The 18,391-nt window shown below is 44.2% G+C and overlaps 2 protein-coding genes across 12 annotated transcripts in view; one reads left to right on the forward strand and one right to left on the reverse strand.

Annotated features, from left to right (window-relative positions):
- Positions 1–14,409, forward strand: part of rapgef1b (Rap guanine nucleotide exchange factor (GEF) 1b) — a 46,081-nt gene extending 31,672 nt beyond the window's left edge. For 3 of the 11 annotated variants that reach the window (XM_053854789.1, XM_053854788.1, XM_053854790.1), the window contains 16 exons: positions 869–1,030; positions 3,821–3,964; positions 4,815–4,907; positions 6,544–6,629; positions 6,887–6,992; positions 7,524–7,599; positions 7,740–7,824; positions 8,902–8,994; positions 9,075–9,260; positions 10,142–10,226; positions 10,290–10,384; positions 10,459–10,537; positions 10,609–10,710; positions 10,791–10,888; positions 10,994–11,122; positions 13,307–14,409. In XM_053854789.1, the coding sequence (XP_053710764.1) occupies positions 869–1,030; positions 3,821–3,964; positions 4,815–4,907; positions 6,544–6,629; positions 6,887–6,992; positions 7,524–7,599; positions 7,740–7,824; positions 8,902–8,994; positions 9,075–9,260; positions 10,142–10,226; positions 10,290–10,384; positions 10,459–10,537; positions 10,609–10,710; positions 10,791–10,888; positions 10,994–11,122; positions 13,307–13,457 (1,770 nt within the window). In that variant the 3' untranslated portion in view covers positions 13,458–14,409. The remainder of the gene's footprint in view (positions 1–868; positions 1,031–3,820; positions 3,965–4,814; positions 4,908–6,543; positions 6,630–6,886; positions 6,993–7,523; positions 7,600–7,739; positions 7,825–8,901; positions 8,995–9,074; positions 9,261–10,141; positions 10,227–10,289; positions 10,385–10,458; positions 10,538–10,608; positions 10,711–10,790; positions 10,889–10,993; positions 11,123–13,306) is intronic. The other 8 variants (XM_053854794.1, XM_053854798.1, XM_053854796.1 and 5 more) reach the window with 6 other exon arrangements.
- A 562-nt stretch (positions 14,410–14,971) lies between these two features.
- Positions 14,972–18,142, reverse strand: uck1 (uridine-cytidine kinase 1). Its single transcript, XM_053854804.1, has 7 exons — positions 17,941–18,142; positions 17,115–17,274; positions 16,843–16,939; positions 16,628–16,770; positions 16,472–16,566; positions 16,300–16,348; positions 14,972–15,401 (listed from the first exon to the last, which is right to left on the reverse strand). Exons 1-7 carry the CDS (start codon positions 18,028–18,030, stop codon positions 15,214–15,216), a joined length of 822 nt encoding a protein of 273 aa, XP_053710779.1. The 5' UTR covers positions 18,031–18,142; the 3' UTR covers positions 14,972–15,213.
- Between the last annotated feature and the right edge of the window lie 249 nt (positions 18,143–18,391).

Consider the following 18,391-nt stretch of genomic DNA (forward strand, 5'->3'; position numbering starts at 1 on the left):
ACAGGTCCAATAAATTACAGGAAAATGTGCAAAATGGAAATATACAAGAAATGGAAATATCATGGAATCACACATGCATCTTACTGATGGCTATATTTATCTCAATGAAATTCATATTTTAGCGAATGGTTCTGATAATGTACGTCAGATCTGTGGCTTTTTTTTTTAAGCAATGGCAGTGTTGGTGCTCAGCAGAGAAACAAGACAGTGGCTCAGATGCCACCTCAGAGAGCAATGGTATCTGTTCTCTTTATTCTCCGTCCCCTTTCTGCCACCACAGCCATGCGGTTTTAGCCGCTGACAGATTTTATTTTTATCATTCTTTTGTCTGAGCATGCAGTCAAATACTACGCTCATCTCTACTGCCTTAAATCCTAATCTGGCTTCGTGTATTTGGACCTGATGTGCCCGTGGCCCACTAGAATAAGCCTGTTTGCCCTCTTCCCTAAGCCCATGTTCCAAGCTTAACGCGCTTATGCGACTTTACGCAGATTAGTGAAAAAAAAGTAATTTCAGCTGCTATGTAGTGCGAATGAATGAGAAAAGGGTGCAGGTCATTTTGGCCTCGCCTGGAAAGTGTTATAGTTGGCCTGGTTTGAATAAAACCTAATAAGTAGAAGGAATTAGAAGAGTGCACATATATAACCTGTGGGTCTCGTGGTCCTCTGGATCCTCTGGACTGTTTTTTAGAGGGAACATCAAGATATGAATGTTTCAACCCAGAATTCATCAGGCTTCCCCGACTCAAACGTTATCACATCTGCTCTACTTCACCCTTGCTGACTAGTTTAATCAACTTTTCTTCTTTTCTCCCTCCTAACCAATCACCCACTCCTATTTTCTATCTTTTCCCCTTTTTTCTATTCAGGCCTCCCATTCCTCCTCTCCTTCTTCCTCCTCCTCTTCCTCTCTCTCCTGCCACCTCCAGCCGTCCGCGGCGGCTCTGGAGGAGGTGGGCACTGGGCTGGGCCTCAGTATGTCCATCTCTAACTCCTACCTGATTGGCCAAGCAGCCTTGACCACACCCACGGTGAGTCCCCCTGCTCACCCCCTGATCGCCACCTCCCCATCTTTCTCATACTCCACTGGCATGGGTGCTGTGTGGTTCCAGAGGTGTCTCGACCCGTGTGTGCGCTCCATATGTCATACAGTGTGCTCATAGTGCCCTTCCTGCTCCCCTGAGGTCACGACTGGCCTCTTTCTGGGTCAGCGACTTTACTGCTGTGTGGTCCTTATCGTCTCCCGCCGTCTCATCCGTGTGTGTTTTGGGTTTGACAATGATTTTGTTGTTGTGTTTTGAACGGAAGCATTCAATCGTGTGTGAGCTTTTGTGTTCATGAGTGAGTGCACTTCCTGATGTGTGTGTTTTGTGGAAGTGGTATGGCAGTTAAAAAGCAGAACAAAACTGTTCTGATCAGTCAGGACTGGCATCTTCATGCAGTGATGTTTCTATGTAATACACAATGTCTTGCTTGTCTAACTCGAGCTGTTCTAAAATCAATGAGCGATTCTCCTGATATCGCCCAGCTAGCAAGTATATCATTCAGTTTCAGTCTTTATCACATTTATTCACATTTGAACAAAACAAACAAAAGTTTTCACAGTTTCCCTAATATAATGTTATTCAGTGGCATGGCAAGGTTAAAAACAAACGACCATAAGTGCTTGAGATCTTGGCTCCTGCAAGTGAGTGATGTCATCTACATGTCACTTTAAGGGCTAATATCTTTGTCATACACAAACTGTAAGCTGAGCATAGTTTTATACGGGATATTATACTTGCATTTTTAAAAGCATGTGACTTTGTATTAAGGGCATAATTTAAAAAATGAAAATAGTTCAACAAACTACAATTTTGAATTCACATGTTGGGTGTTCGATGCAAGACTTTCCACACATGGCGAACTTATTCAAAAGTGACTGACGTGTGGGATTTATATTGAGAAATGCATGTAGCCTAAGTCGGTCTTCTGGATGGTTCATAGGACCTAAGCTCATAAAGAAATAGATAAAAGATATATATATATATATATATATATATATATATATATATATATATATATATATATATATATATATAGACAGAAAATATTCCAGTTGTAGAGCTGCTGTTTTTAAATTCCAGTCCAAAACACCAAAAAACAAAAACAATGAACCTTCAATGCTGGTAATGTATTGGATATGTATTTTTAAAAGCTAAACAAAAAAGATGAATTTTCAGTATAATGTTCGTTTCTAAATATTATTCTTGTGGTCGATCAATCTTCATCATTGACCCGTGGATGGTCAAGGTTTTTTCCGGGGTGCGGTTGACCCTTGGTGACCTGCCAGTGAGCAAGGCGTGCGAAACAGGGCCAGATCATGAGGGTGTATCAGCAGTGGAATGCTGCAGCAGATGGATGTGATGGAAAACACATTCCTCCTGCTCCTCTTCCTTCCTCCATTCTCTCCTTCGTCCTTGTCCCCGTCTGGTCCTCCTTGCGCTGTGGTGTCATCAACCTCCCCCAAAACTGTCATTGTGCTCCCGAATCTCCCGTTTGTCTGTTTCTGTGGAATTTGTACATTCCTCAGCTCCTTGGGGCATGATGGTCTTTTTTCACTCGGGTGAGTGAAGACGTGCCGGCAGCTTCTTGACGGAAGTGGAGGGAATTGGGTAGCTTGTGTGGGAGGCTTTCTGGGACAGACAGGATTTCCTAAATTCTACTGTCTGACAGATTAATATTAATTAGCATTAGTCCTGCTTGTGTGGACGTGTTTGTGTGTCAAGTGTGTGTTTGTAAATGACCGTCGTGTGAGAGGTGGTGTGTGGAAACAGAGCTGGTATTTGCAGCGTGTTTGGACAGGTTAGCAAGATCCTACACACTCACACACAAGCACAAATACGCACAGTTAGGCAATATCACAAAGTGACAGTCAATGAGACCCACACACACACACACACACACACACACACACACTACACTTGCAGACACCCTCTCATGCATGCAGGAATACATACAAAGATGCACAAATGGGCACATTGAACCCTGCATATGCAGAGACGCACAGAGACACAAATGCATTCATGTGGACTATCCCACATGAGAAGAGACAAATGGAATGACAGACACAGAGGGACACAAATGTGCACACATCGGCAGGCACTGATAGCACTATACCAAAGGACAGACAAACAGGAGAAAGACACAAAAGGAATGACAGTCTGACACAGCGGCCAAACAAATGCACAAAGAAAAGTAGCTACAAACCCACACACAGGAGCACAAGTAGACTTCCACACATTGCATTACATTCACTTTACAATCACACACACACACACTTGCGGCTCTATCTATGTGGGGACATTTCATCAGCTTCCCACCTGAAACCTAGCCATCCAAAACAAATGGCTAACCTAAACCACGACCGTGAACCAAACTTAAACCCAATTATAATGACAGTTATTTTCAAGTTTTAATCTGCAAATTGAGACTTCATCTTGTGGGGACCAGCAAAAAATGTCCCCACAAAGCAAAATGTTCTCACAAGTACTGCTAACCCAGGTACACACACTGAGGTGTGTACTGGAACAGACTCAAAGATGAGTGATTTTACACTTCAACATTTCACTTGTGTGTTTGAGATCTCTGCTTATTCCTGCATTTCTTCACCGTTTCGTGTTCAAACACATCTCCACTTCCATAGTTCGGGTGTTCGCGATTGCCCCCTCCACCTTGTCCTCATCTTCCTCAGCTGCTTCTTTTTACTGATCTTCATAGCTCTGTATCTCTTTTCTTTCTCTCTGTCTTGCTTTGTTTCCACCCTGCTGCTCCGATGGCAGAGTTTGGACCAGGTTCCACTGACCAATGCCACCATGCTGGATGGCAGTGTGGGCGGGTCCAACGGTTCCCCGGCTGGCTCGGGGGGCTCTTTGGCTGTTTGTCTTCCCTCTGAGTCGCTCAGTGAATCGCTCCACACCTCAGCGGTGAGCTTCCCGATGAAGGCAGAGTCCTACATTGTTGGTTTAGGTCATTTTCTTTCCACAGAAGCAGTGACTCAGGCTGTTCGTTGTCAATACTGATGCCGGCATACTTTTCTGCTAAGTAATTATTGGTCTATCTGTCTGTCCTGGTGAAGCTGGAGGTGGAATTTGCCAGCTCCAAATGGTCATGGTGATAATGACACTCTTCATTGACTGAATTGCAATTATTATGTACATTTTCTTCCCAGATGGAGAGATACTGCCAATTTTAACAAAGTGAAAAATAATTATATTGAAGTGTTTATTTGATAGTAAACTGTCTAAAATAACAATAATAATTATTCATTATTATTATTAAATAAAATAAATACATTTAAACTAAATGTATTAGTCAAATCTGAATGTATTGCATTTAAGAAAAGACAAATTTAAATGAAGGTAAAGTTACATTAATTTTCACATAAATGTATCAAAAACGACTCACGATCTAGATAATATTAAATGAATGCAGAAACTTCATCTATCAGAGTTGTCTTAATATCACATATTGTTTCAACCTGAAAGTGCACATTTGATGCATTTTGTCGTTGTTGCTTCTTGAATCCTCTCAAGTAATCTTGGTTGCTCTGTAACCTGTACGTACAGTTGAATGTTTTGACTCCCAGCCTGCTGCACTGCATGTTGTTTCCCTACGACTTCATGAAATGACACACCACAGCGCCACCTGCCGGTGACTTGCAGCTGTACAGTACCACACCTCTGCTACCTGCTCTCTGTCCACACTGGAGACTGACTCTGTGCCCCTCTCCGCTCCCTCACGCCTGGCTCTGTGTCCCCTCCTCTCTTCCTGTAGAGCGAGAGTGCAAATGACGAGGGCGGGGAGGGGGAGTACGTCAACTTGTACTCGTCCAGCCAGGCCAATGGGGAGCTGCCGCACTCCCTCAGAGTAAGTAGCTTGGAGTTCCATTGGCCGTCACTTCGGGATGTGAATCAATTTGCAAGGCGCTGATATTCCCAACGTAGTGGCACGACGAATGAGGCGGCTTTCGCTCGTCGCCCTATTGATTCATTTCTTAAAGTGACGGTGCCGAAATGGAGTGTGACTGCAGCCAAACCCGAATGACATCAGCTTCATCGGTTTGCCTGCGACGGTCTGGTGCTGAAACCTTGTCTGTGCGAATGTCTCTCTCTTTGGCTGCAACCAGCACGTAACCCTGCTCCAGTCTAACACCCCAGTCTCTGCGAAAACTTGCCTGTAGACGCTTTTCTGCTTCTGTGCATGTTAGAAAAGGTGTGTGAGGATTTTCTCATCGTGAGTGTGTAAGTGGGCTGATTATTGAAATGGTTCCTGTTCAGCACTCTTTTTGTGACGTAATAATCTACTTGTCTAACCCTGCAGTATCAGCGACGCTCACTCAAAGTGTAATGTTGCATAGTTCCGATTGACATACCAGATGCTGCTCAAGAACTCTCCGATATTTTGCTTTAGTAGTGCCATTTCTACGATAGAGTTACTGGCCGACGTTTTTTAATACACTCAAACTGGCTCAAAATCATTTCTCTATATCGCATGGTTTTGACCAACAATGAAAAGAAGCGAAAACATTGATGTGCGCTCCTTATTACGCAGAAGGGTAGTCATTTGTTTCATATACTGTTGGTGTATTGTCCGGGGTTATCAGTCATTTTCCGTGTCCCGACAAAGCTTATGATTAAATGAAGGGATTGTCAACATAAATCGAGAAACAGAAACAAGGGAATTTGATGGCGAATGTATTTGTTGCTTGCACTTCATGGACATAAACTTTTTTTTATCTTTTCGGTTAAGAAGCTCAAATGCTACCATGAATTTCTGGATTTTGATGCTCAGGAAAGTGGCACATTTATATGCCGCATATAGCCACCAAAAAGGCTGCTATGGTGTACACTCATAAAATATAATATACAAAAAATAAGTTAAAATAATGTAATTATCATGCAGTAGGATGCAGAAACTCATTTGTTCTTGTTATCCCTAAAATATGTGAGGTGTTTATGAATCTGCCTGAGCATTTTAAGATTTCAATCAAATCCAGTGCATGAGCTTTTCATTTGAAGCACCTTGGCCAGAATCACCAAAGTCACTTCAACTGGAAGCCAAAGATGAGACTGATTTGGTCATAATATTCTGGCTGACTATAATAATAATTATTATATTTGCATCACTAAAAATACGTGAACTTTAGTTTTCAACTGTGTTGAAGTCATTTATTTCCACTGAGCAGCCCTGAATGAAAGAGTGTGTATTGTTTTCTGTCTATGTGGTGGCTGTAAAATAAATGGGTGACGCAGGTGGTGTGAAAGTTTGGTACAGCTTGGTGTTCCATCTCAACCTGGCGGCTGTTTCCTTCCTCCATCTTGAGAAAAAAGCGACGTCATCAGCCCTGTGAAACAGTTGACACCCATCACAGTCATCTTCACCTAGTCCAAACATCCATCTGTCTCTGTGCATGGGGTCTCCTCCGGGCTCACCTGTTGCTAACCTTGTCTGGAATTTCTCCTCAAATGCCTCCCATTTTGACAGCTTCTCCTCTGTCAATCAGGAAACGATAGCAGCGGACGACGTTCTCCAGGACTCCGCCCCTCAGCTGCCCTCCTCCAACTGTAAAGAGAGCATGAATGCAGAGCGGTGAGTGTGTGCTAAGTGAGAGGATCCTCTTTGTCTGAAAGGGTCAGTTGTACCTCTGACAAATCGATTGCCTTTGGCATGATACCTTCCTGTTTCCAGGAAGGCAGCTGTAGAAAGTGAACCTTCCTGAGTATTCAACAAATCAAAAACTTGCGCTTCATTGTTGATTTTTAACTAGTACGATTCTTCAGACTTGTCAGTGTTGTTGTCAAAGCGCGTCAACTTGAAATGCTGATGAGGTGTGTGGTCTGATTCAGGAGGCAGAAGTCGACGGAGTCGGGCGGGAGCGACGAGGAGGACGTGGACGAGCTCTCGCTGGTCGACCACAAGGAGATCATGAACCGGATAACACTAAAACAAGAAGTATGTCTGCCCCCGGCTCTGCTGTTCTGTTTTTAGAAAGTTGCTGCTGTGACAGAGTCGTGCTGCAGCCGCATACCAAGCACATTTCATCTTATTAGTCTGGACCTCAGTAAAGGTCACTGCATGTCACTCTGATCCAAAATCAGATCATGAGAAGCAGCCTCTGAGGGTCAAGGCTGCCCTCTGGCGGTCACTGAAGGACACAACACGTCTTTTGTCCAGTGTGCTGCAGTGTAGATGGACAGATGAGTGACACTGCTCCTTTGATGCGTTTGACATGAAGGAACATTAACATGGAGCATGTGTGGAGAGAACTTTGTATAATGTTCTATATTTCGCCAGACGTTGGCATCAAGAGTTATTTTTACCTTTAAAGCCAGGAGTGCTCTGGTGCAGGAGAGAGAGGGGGCTGTGTTCAGCACACAAACTGGCAGATGGATGCAGGATACGTTTGGATCACACTGCAACACTGCTTACTCATCTCCTTATCACACACCCATTCAACATGCCTGTCGTCTTCCCTGCCTTCAGAATGACGATGGTCCTGACGTCCGTGCCGGATCGGGAGACATTTTACTAGTCCACGCCACAGAGACGGACCGCAAAGGTAAATGAAGGATCATGTTGAAACAATGTTCATCTGCGTGATGCCACTGCCGGTTTATTTGCATTGCAACCTGGGGTTTACACGTCTCGTGGATATGGATCGTGTGTTCTAGATGTTAACCCCCTCTTTCTTCTGCACAGATCTCGTTTTGTACTGTGAAGCTTTCCTGACCACATACAGGACTTTTATAACCCCGGAGGACCTCATTAAGAAGCTGCACTACAGATATCCTTTTCACACGACTGAGCCTCTCGCTCTGAGCTCCGCCGTTGAAAACTGAAGAAGGTGACCTCTGTTGTATTTCATAAGGATCCAGCTGCCATACAGTATAAAGAGGTGCGGACTTACTCCTGCACCGAGTATTGCATGTAATAATGCTAAAATCAATATGTGGAAATGAATTTCAGTGACTTGCTTTATGGCTTGCCAAAAATGTTATTTTTGAGTGCTAGGCTCAAAAATAACTTTTTTTTTATTACATTTTTTTTTTCATTTTTACTCATGTTCATTGGACTGACAGGATTTGGGGTGACCTCAATGGCTTAAAGCTTTCCGCAGCTTCTCACACTCAACAATCCAAAACAAATACATTTAACCAGGACTCTGAAACAAACTCAAATGTAAATTGTTATTATCTTGTTGTTTTGAAGTCTTCATTCTCAAATTGAGGCTTAACCTGTGGGGTGCAGCATGAAGGCCCAACAAGGAGGTGTTTTCCCCAAAATTGGTCCTCACGGGGATAGATAAGCTTAAGCACGCACGCATGTTTGTATCTCTATCTTTGTGAGGACCTCTCATTGACAAAACCCTTTCCCCAGTCTCTCACCCTAAACCTAACCATCCGTAACACATGGCTGACCTTAACCAAACTTGCGCAACATCACAGCAGCAGAATCCTGACACTGAATCCTGAGTCTGTCTCCGTTGTTGTTGTTGAGTCCCCTCTGGGGACCAAGCCTCGAGTGCTACTGTGCAGTTTTTGAAAAGAAGAAAATAAGCTTTCCGGTGATGGATGGTATTCAGTTGCATATTGACAGCTGCCGAGATGAGCTTTGTGAGAGGGAGCGAGGTGAGGAGAGTGCTGTTCGAAACCAAGTGGCAGCACCAGTTGAGTGTGATTTTATTTTAGCTATCAAGCTAGTCGTTTTACTTCTGAGTCTCTCTCAAAACCATGCAGACTGCAACATTTGTTTCTGTTTAAGAACTGTTTAAAAGTCAAACTAAGTGAGGGAAAAATATAGTTGAAATTTTTCGTCCCAATTTTGCTGACATCGTCATATATATTCCTTGACCACCCTGCACATACACCAGCTTCTGCCACAGTCCCGACACCTTCAAGAAGCGGGTCAGCAAGAACACCTTCTTTGTGTTGGTTCGGGTGGTGGATGAGCTTTGGTGAGACTCAAATTTTTTTTTTTTAACTGGCCATGAGACTGGTGAGTTTCTCACCTGTCATGGTGCACGTCTCCCTCCAGCCTGGTGGAGCTGACCGAGGACATCCTGAAGCAGCTGATGGACCTGGTCTTCACGCTGGTGTGCAACGGAGAGCTCAGCCTGGCCCGAGTCCTCCGCAAGAACATTCTGGACAAAGTGGAGCAGAAAAAGCTGCTGCGCTACACCAACTCGCTCAAGCCCCTGGCTGCCAGAGGGGTCTCTGCCAGGTAGAGTCCCTGTGGCTGGAGTGGTTCTGCGTCCCATATAGTCTCGCTGTGAGGAGGCCTGGACTAGGATGTAAATATACTGAATTATGGACTGCACTATTGAGGTGTTTTATTTACTTCCAGTGCAGACCAGTGGCTTTACTCTCACATGGGCCAATGAGATCAGACCTAAGGGTCACATGACTGCCTAACATAAATCAGAAATTACTCTCGCAAATATAATGTAGTGTAATGTATGTATGCCTTTGCATGACAGTTTCCCACGACTGCTCGAGACATTTCCTGAGTGCATGAGAAATCAAATCTATAATGTTGTGTATTTCCTTTTTGCTTTCTGTTAAATACATAGAATAATGTCTGGTGGTCTGTATTTTAATAGTGGCTTTTGATCATAGTCTAAAATCAATTGGTAAATGTTATTGTTCCGTCTGTTTTCATACCCCTTTTCTGTTGATTTAAATTGTATGTAAGTAATAATTGTAATATATTTTTTGCTGAAGATCATTTTTCCCATAAATGTATTTCTAACTGTTTATTATTTAGGTTTTCACATATAGTAGCTGTAATTCACATCACACAATAACCTTTTTTTAAATAGGTTAAAATATTTCAATGTGCTCTCCTGTATAATGCTTCATTGCTCCACACATTTTCTTGCACCTTTTCAAACTATAATCCAAAGTTTTCCATCATGCTTTGGCTCCCCTGTTACTCACTGTTACTTCTTTTTCCCAAATTTATTACAGCATTATAGATTTTGTTTTACTGTTTTTAATTTTCCCATATCATTGTTAATGGCTGGAAGTTAATCATTTTTTTGTATTTTCCCCCAAATATTTTTTGTAGAGCCAATGTATTAATGTTAAATTATGGTCTTACAGACCAGGGACGCTGCACGACTTCCGCAGTCACGAAGTCGCGGATCAGCTGACTCTACTTGACGCAGAACTCTTCTACAAAATTGAGGTTTGTCAAGAGATTCCTGACGTTACAACTGTTTCTTCACCTTACCTTGATGTCTCTCCTCAGATTCCGGAGGTCCTACTCTGGGCAAAGGAGCAGAACGAGGAGAAGAGTCCGAACCTGACTCAGTTCACAGAGCACTTTAATAACATGAGCTACTGGTGAGAGGCGTCATGTAAAAAAAAAACATTTTCCAACCGCTCACTGTGATACGTTTCCTCTTCATGTCCTGCAGGGTGCGCTCGCTGATAATCCAGCAGGAGAAAGCCCAGGACCGGGAGAAGCTGCTTCTCAAGTTCATCAAGATAATGAAGGTCGGTTTTTTTAAGTTTTTGAAGAACATTTGGATGTGCATTTTCCGTGAACGTCGACTTGATGGTTACAGCACTTACGGAAACTGAATAACTTCAACTCCTACTTGGCAATTTTGTCGGCACTGGACTCGGCTCCGATCCGGAGGCTGGAGTGGCAGAAACAGACCTCAGAGGTGAGCTGAAGAGTGGGGACCAGATCATTGTCTGTGCTCTGCTGTGTTGCCTGTCTGACCAGCTGACTCTCTGCACTCAGGGTTTGGAGGAATATTGCACATTAATTGACAGCTCGTCATCTTTCCGAGCGTACCGAGCTGCTCTGGCTGAAGTGGAACCTCCGTGCATCCCTTACCTGTGAGTGACGGGAAATCATAGATCCGAAAAGAAAGGAATAAAAACATGTATCATTCTTGCAGCAGAAATAAGAGAATAAATGTACTTCTTTTTTTGTCATTTCAGGGGTCTCATTCTCCAAGACTTGACCTTCGTTCACCTTGGCAACCCTGACCTTATTGAAGGGAAAGTCAACTTCTCCAAACGCTGGCAGCAGTTCAACATTCTGGACAGCATGCGGCGCTTCCAGCAAGTGTACGTTTTCAATTTCCTGTCACCAATTGTCACACTGCTCAGCTCACCTGCATCGTGTTATAGACCAGGGGTTCTTAACCTTTCTGATCTTGGGGCTCACATTTCCCAGAACCAATTGGCCCAGGGCCCATTCAAGTAATAGAACTGATTCATTACTGTTGATTTCATTTGTGATCAACAACCATATTTAATCTAGTTATATGTAAACAAACCAAAACCTTGTGAAATGACATGAAACCATGTGATCATCGCAAAGATATTTATTTGTCATCGAAAAGTCCAACCAGCAGCAGAACCAGGTGCAAGTCATATTCATCAAATGTACTAAAGAAAAGAGAAAATAATATACAGTGGTACCTCAGTTTTCGAACGTCCTGGAATTCGAACAAATCGGAGTTCGAACAAAAATGTCGAGACTTTTTTGCTTCGGATTTCGAACGGAAATCCAGAACTTGAAAGCCCCCGAAAAAAGCCGGAAAAAACATAACGTGCACGGACCGATCAGCTGACCCAAGACGCGCTTTGTTATTGTGTATAACGCAGCCTCTGTATGCAGACATGTCCCGCTAGCTACATTTACTGAGTGTTTTTTCTTCATATTGCGGTGTAAAACCTTTCCTGTCTCCACACTGGACCGTGGTGGAGTGTCACAGGGGAGGTGCTCGCTCTCCACACCTCCGAGGCTGGAGCACACACTCCAGGGTTTGATGTTCTGTTGTGGGCTGGAGCTGGGACAGGGATGAGGCGAGTCTGGGACAGAGCGTGACTTGGTTTATGACTTTGTCACAGCCAAACTGCACAGAAGCGCACATTCAGAGCTGGACACGCACCGGGCACCTCTTCACTTCTGGAGAGACGTCACTCACTCGGCAACCCCTCCCACATGCAGCGGCCACACACATAGAGGAACAGCGCACCTGCAGCAGACACTCTACATTCACTTCTACAAAAGAGTATTTTAAGGCTTGGAAAGCATTATTTCTTTTTCCATTAATTGTAATGGGAAAAGTTGATTCAGATTTCCAATCGCTTCTCGAGCGGCCGTCTGGTCGAGAACCGAGGTACCACTGTACTTGATGCCAACTGTTGAGAAAATTGGAAAAACTGAATAAAATTCTGAATAAAATTAATTTAATAAAACCTTGTCTAAATATCATAAAATAAAAATAATATGTTTTATTTAAACTCCAAATAAAATACAAGTAGATGAAAGTATTGCCTCACAAAGTTTTAATTAATTTTCAAAACTGCTTCAACAGGTGCTTTCATGAAATGTTTTTACTGTTGGGGGCGGCATCACTTTCTTTTCCATTTTTTTCTTTCCAAGAACTCCTCCATAGTTGTTAACTATCGCAGATTTGCCACTGTCAAGCCAATTCAGTGACACACTACTGCCACCATATGTGGCAAGTGTATTAAAACTGAGCATCTCACGGCTCAAAGGTGTTAAACAAAACCATGGGCCCTGGCCCTATGGTTAAGAATCACAGTTATAGATGATCAATCTCTTGTTTTTTTTTTTGTTCTTGAGACAGTAAGGTGTTATTTTCTCCAAAATTTGCCTCGCAACCACCCACTCAATTCTCCTATGTAATCATAAATAAAAACTTACTAACTGGTTAAGTTAGTAATGGAAGTAGACAGGAACAAAGAGCAAGAGGTAAACAGAGACACTAGAGAAACTGTGGTTCACTGTCTGTCAATAATGAGTAGGAGTCCTGCAGTACTGAAGATGGCAAGGAGATGAAATCGGAACCCACTAACTTCTGTGAGTGTATAAGGAAGAAAGTGAGAGGGGAGCTGTGTCAGACAAATGCTAACTGTGTACGCACCTCGAAACTGACATGGCGCCGTCACACAGTTGAACTGAGGAGGAAATCCACGAGAGCGTACGCCTGTGGTGGAAACCAGGTGCAAATGATACAAAGTCAGTGCTGGAGGCTGTTGTATTTGATAATGTGTCAATGGATGTTGTGCCCGACACAAATTTGGTTCAGACCAGAGTCGCATAAAGGACTAAAATAATAATAATCACATTTAGTGATTCGTGATCTACATGCATTGTCTCCAGATTTGCTCGTGAAATGCTAACATTTTAACACAAGCCTTGAAATGTTTCTGGGGTCAGAGAGTGGGATGGCTTTGTTTACTGATGGTTTTGTTACTGATGTTTTTCCTCCTCAGTCATTATGAGTTGAAGCGGAATGAAGACATAGTCTCCTTCTTCAACGACTTCAGCGACCACCTGGCGGAGGAGGCGCTGTGGGAGCTCTCGCTGAAGATCAAGCCCCGAAACATCACCAGACGCAAGACAGACCGCGAGGAGAAGACCTAGAGATGTGGCGGAGCCCCGAGGCTCTGAGACCGACCTCCAACTGTGCTTCACGACACTATCTCCACTTTACTACAGACTGAACTCACACAAGCAGAGCAGGACTAGAGGCCGGCCGGGAAGGTCCGGGTGCAGGCTCGGCTCCGCAAGCTGGGAAAATTCAATTTGGGATTGCCGCGGCTCCAGATGGGAGAGGAACTGAAATGGGACGGAGTCCGGTGCCGAGGCGTGGGGTGAGGACTCGCAAAGTCTCAGTCGTGGCGCTGCAGCGTGAAATCAAAACCATCCATCGAATCTTCGTGCCATTCGCCTGTCGCCTCCTCCGAGCTGCTGTGAACTGACACGCAGGCCAGAATCAGCCAAGGAGACCTGGTGATTTTTTTTTTGTTTTGTTTTTTTTTTTTGGAAAAGATTTTGTGTAAGAATCATGTGTGGTTATTATGTATTATATACACTGCTCCTTTTGTTCTTAAAAAGGATGTTTATGCTTCTGAGAAGAGCCGAGCTTCTCCCAAGTGCCGTACATATGTGCACTCAAAAAAGCAAAAACATGAAAAAGATAAAGATGCTGTGATCTATGTACGTCACCTTCATCATCCCACTCTTCATCAGCGTGTGCTGTGCTCAAGTGTACAAAGGAAAGCCCATCAGGTCATCACAATCATGTGTGCGAGTGCGCGTGTGTTTGTGACTGAAGTCCTCAGCGTGTTTGTCATTTCAAAATGTGCCGTAGTAAATCATTCACCCCCTTTTTTTTGGATACTGGTCAAAACCAACACATCACACTGTGCTCTCAAACTCCAATAAAACATACAGCTGTTTCTATATAGACTCCTTTCATCTTTGTCACCTAACTCTTTCGGAAGTCAGTGGAAATGGTTGGCCATAAAGACACTCTTGATGTGGACCTGTTGGCTTACATCTTCCATTCCTAAACTCTGATTAAGGGCAACAGTTTTAAACTCTCATCTGATCCTTTTTTTTTCAGGAAGTTCTGTTGAGCCCATGACCTTGTCCTGTTAGTGACAACCCAAATTCAGGAAGAGTAGAAAATGCTTTGGCTTCTTATCTGGCAGGTGTGTTCATCCCTGTTGGTTGACAGCAGTGAGATGACGTCACAATGGAGGCGGAGCCTTTGGAAGGAAGTCTTTCCTGGAAGTGCAGAGATGAGCAGATACAAGAGGACGCCATCCACTTCTGTGGCTTGGAGAACAAGAGGATGAACACAGCTGTGGAGGAGGTTCCCGAGACTCATGAAAAACTTGTGTCTGCATTAAAGGTCTACCATTTAGTTTGCCTCAGTTACTATTCGACTCCTGATGTGACTCTGTTTCAATCCAGGGAGAGCTGAAGGTTGGGTACTTGATACAAAAAAAAGGAATTTACAGAAGAAACTTCGAGATCCCATCTGTGACACCTAACTGTTAAGTTGCTGGCATTTGTCGGCTCAGAATGTGCCACACCTCGGAGCCAAACCCACATCCCCGTGACTCTTAAATGCAAACGCTGATACTTCATTTTAAAAAAGTTCAAATAAACATTTATTTAGTTGCAAAAACACAGAAGATTAATATCCAAATATATTAATTTAGAATGGAAAAACATAACATTCATTAAGTGACTAGTCTTACATTTATAAACGAGGAGAAAGACTCCCGATAACCTCTGCTGAGTTGTGTCGACTGAATTCAGGGATGACGGAGTCTGTGGAGGGGTGAGACCAGACGTGGTTGCCAGCAGGCTCATGTCCGGCACCCGCTCAGTGTGGTCGGCTGCTTGGTTCCAGCTGCACCCTTTTTCCAGGAGGGTTCAGGTTCTGCAAGTCGCACTGCTCGGTGATGACCCGCTTCATGCTCCGCCCCTGACCGTTGAGCGACCCCTGCTGCCACCTGCAGATGTCTCCGTTCAGAATGTCTTGGATGTGCTGCACGATGAGGTTGATGGCCACTAGAGGAACAGGGAGGGTTGACGTTTCTCAGTATTCAGTGGAGAATGAAAGAGTTATGTCTGGATATGTTCTTCTGCATGTGCAGTTTTTTGGTGTCATTGTGAAGAGGGAGCTGAGTCACAAGACGAAGCTCTGGACCAATCGATCTACGTTCCCACCCTCACCTATGGTCACGAGCTTTGGGTCATGACCGAAAGGATGAGATCGCAGATACAAGCGGCTGGGATGAGTTTCCTCTGCCGAGTGGCTGGGCGCACCCTTAGAGATAGGGTGAGGAGTTCGGTCATCCGGGAGGAGCTTGGGGTGGAGCCGCTGCTCCTCCACATCGAGAGGAACCATCTGATCCGGATGCCCCTGGACGCCTCCCTGGGGAGGTGTTCCGGGCATGTCCTACCGGGAGGAGACCCCGGGGAAGACCCAGGACTCGCTGGAGAGATTATGTCTCTGGTCTGGCCTGGGAACGCCTCGGGATCCCCCGGGAGGAGCTGGAGGAGGTTTGTGCGGACCGGGAAGTTTGGGCTTCCCTGCTCCGAATGCTGCCTCCGCTACCCGACCCCGGATAAGCGGCAGAAGAAGGTGAAGGTGAAGGTGACTTTGCTCCGGTCTGGTGGTCTTTTGGGCGCACTCTACATGTTTGTTAGCTTGGGGTGGGAGCCCATTTTGTGCCTCCACGCATATTAAACTCACACCGTTTCATGTATTCATTGTTTGCGTGTCACTGATGGATTTATATTTTGGCATAGAACTGACATTTAATCAAAGCTGACTTAAACTACAACGATAATGTCTATTTTTAACCATCAATTTTTTATATTTTAGCGTTGCTGGTGAGTAATCCTCCAGATATACAACATTTTTGTCACAATATAATTTCAATGACACTAAACTGAAACCTACCCATATTGTCAACTCCTCTAGGAATGATAACATCGGCATACTTCTTCGTCTGGAAGACAGAAAGCAGACCTTATGATCAATTCTTAAAACATATCAGAGAAATCAGTTCTCATATGAGTGAAAGCAGACTCAACCTTCGCTTGTTTTCAGTAACTGCAGGTGTCAGACTTACAGGCAAACAGAACTCCTCAAACGCTGGCTTGACAAACGTCGTGTACTGAGTGAGAATCTGCTCCAGGTCCCTCCCTCGGCTCATGTCTCGAAGCACTGGAGAAAACAGGCTGTTGAAATAGGACATCTGGCGCTGCAGGTGCGTTTCGTCACGTACCTCTGCGAGACAGTCGCACATCTGAATCCGTGTCCACGAACAGCTTCATTTGAAACATGTCGCGCACCTTCTGTGGGTAGAAGACAAGAATCCCCTCGAACAGGACCACGTCTGCCGGGTACACTGTGGCCGTCTCTTGAAGTCTGGACCCACAAACAATCTCATTAAAACAATCTCAGGGGTCGCACGGAGAAGGGAAGGGCGGGTTTTCCTACCTGGAATGGTTGACAAAGTCGTACATGGGCACCTCCACCGCCGCTCCTCCTGCAATGTCCTGCAAGGTCTTGTGCATGAAGTCGGTGTCAAAGGCCTCTGCACGACGGGCACAATAGATTGTCAATTTCTCAGGCTGTTTGACAGCGTCAAATAAGGCATATCAACTATTATATCAAAATATACCATGACACTCACATGAATGGCTTTTGACTTACTCTTGACCTTCACAGTTAAAGTTTAAGTTTAGTTTTGTCTGATCAATGCGATTCACCTGGATGGTCAAAGTTGTACTGCCCCTTCAGAGCCTTGGCCTTCTGCTCCGGAGTCAGGACTCTGTAGAAACTGTCCTGGCTCACGATGGCCACTTTCCTCTGGCGGTGATCCACTTTGTTTTGCCCCAACAGCTCCATGATCTTTGCGCAAACTGTTGACTAAAGGGCAAGCAAATACAATGGAGAATTTGAAAGTACTTTCCACAGATTTTGCAACGCATGCAAATGCAGCAAAAAACTAGATGACACTAAAGTTAGTCAATAAGAGACAGCTGAGGTCATAGTTAGCTGGTAACTATATAAAGTGATAGTTAATGTTGGAAAGATAGGGATGTAATGAGAAAACTCATAAAGATGATACCTAAAATGGTCTGGAATTGTGTTACACTTTGTTATGTGTGATGAAAAATAACAGCCAATAATCTCCAGTACCGTTTACATGAGTCAAGTCGAGGACTACAGAACTTGATCTGGAGAATGATCTGTAGTGTTTAGATGGCTGCATTGACTGAAGTCATTTATACAAGTGTATGAGTTCACAATACGGCGAACAAACCAGTCGTTTGTCTCGCTGATCGTACTCGGTAATGTTTATTAGCTGACTGGAGGCTCATTTGTATTCAGTTACCAATAATGTTTAGGAGGTGACATGGCTCGATGTTCGAACACGAGCGGACTCGACTTTTTGTTGATGGGAATGACACAGGACCTAAATCAGGAGGCGTGTCGACCGATTTGACAGGTCGCTGATCGCTAACGGAACTTAGCAAACAAAGCTAAAGTACGCAATTCGGCGATCTTCACGATCAGACACGAGACACCCACCTTGCCGCTAGCTGTTCCCCCACTCACGCCTATTAAGAACGGGCGATTTGTTGGCTTCTCTGCGCTGTCCGGGTCCGCCATCGCGTCCATGCTCGTCCAAATATTAGGGCGACAGATGTCGATAGCTTATCGGGATGCTGTTAGCAATGCTATCGCTGAAGCGGCTAGTCGGACAAGTTCTCGCGAGAACTGGTACTTAGTTCGCCTATGAACCGACGTCCTGAATCCATGTCAGTTGTGACGTACGGTCCTGAACCTTTCAGGACCACTTTGATGTCTGAGAATAGAATAGAATAAATTACAACAAAAAGAGAATTCTGTTTTTTTTTTTTTTTTACATTTTAACAATGCGTAACACTAAATTAAACGTATCATGTAGTCAACCAAACATTGACTCTAAATGTACATTAGACTAAAACATAAAATTCAGACCAGTTGAGCCTTGTATTTG

The sequence above is a fragment of the Synchiropus splendidus genome, chromosome 1 (assembly GCF_027744825.2).
Source record: "Synchiropus splendidus isolate RoL2022-P1 chromosome 1, RoL_Sspl_1.0, whole genome shotgun sequence".
Classification (NCBI taxonomy): Eukaryota; Metazoa; Chordata; class Actinopteri; order Syngnathiformes; family Callionymidae; genus Synchiropus; species Synchiropus splendidus.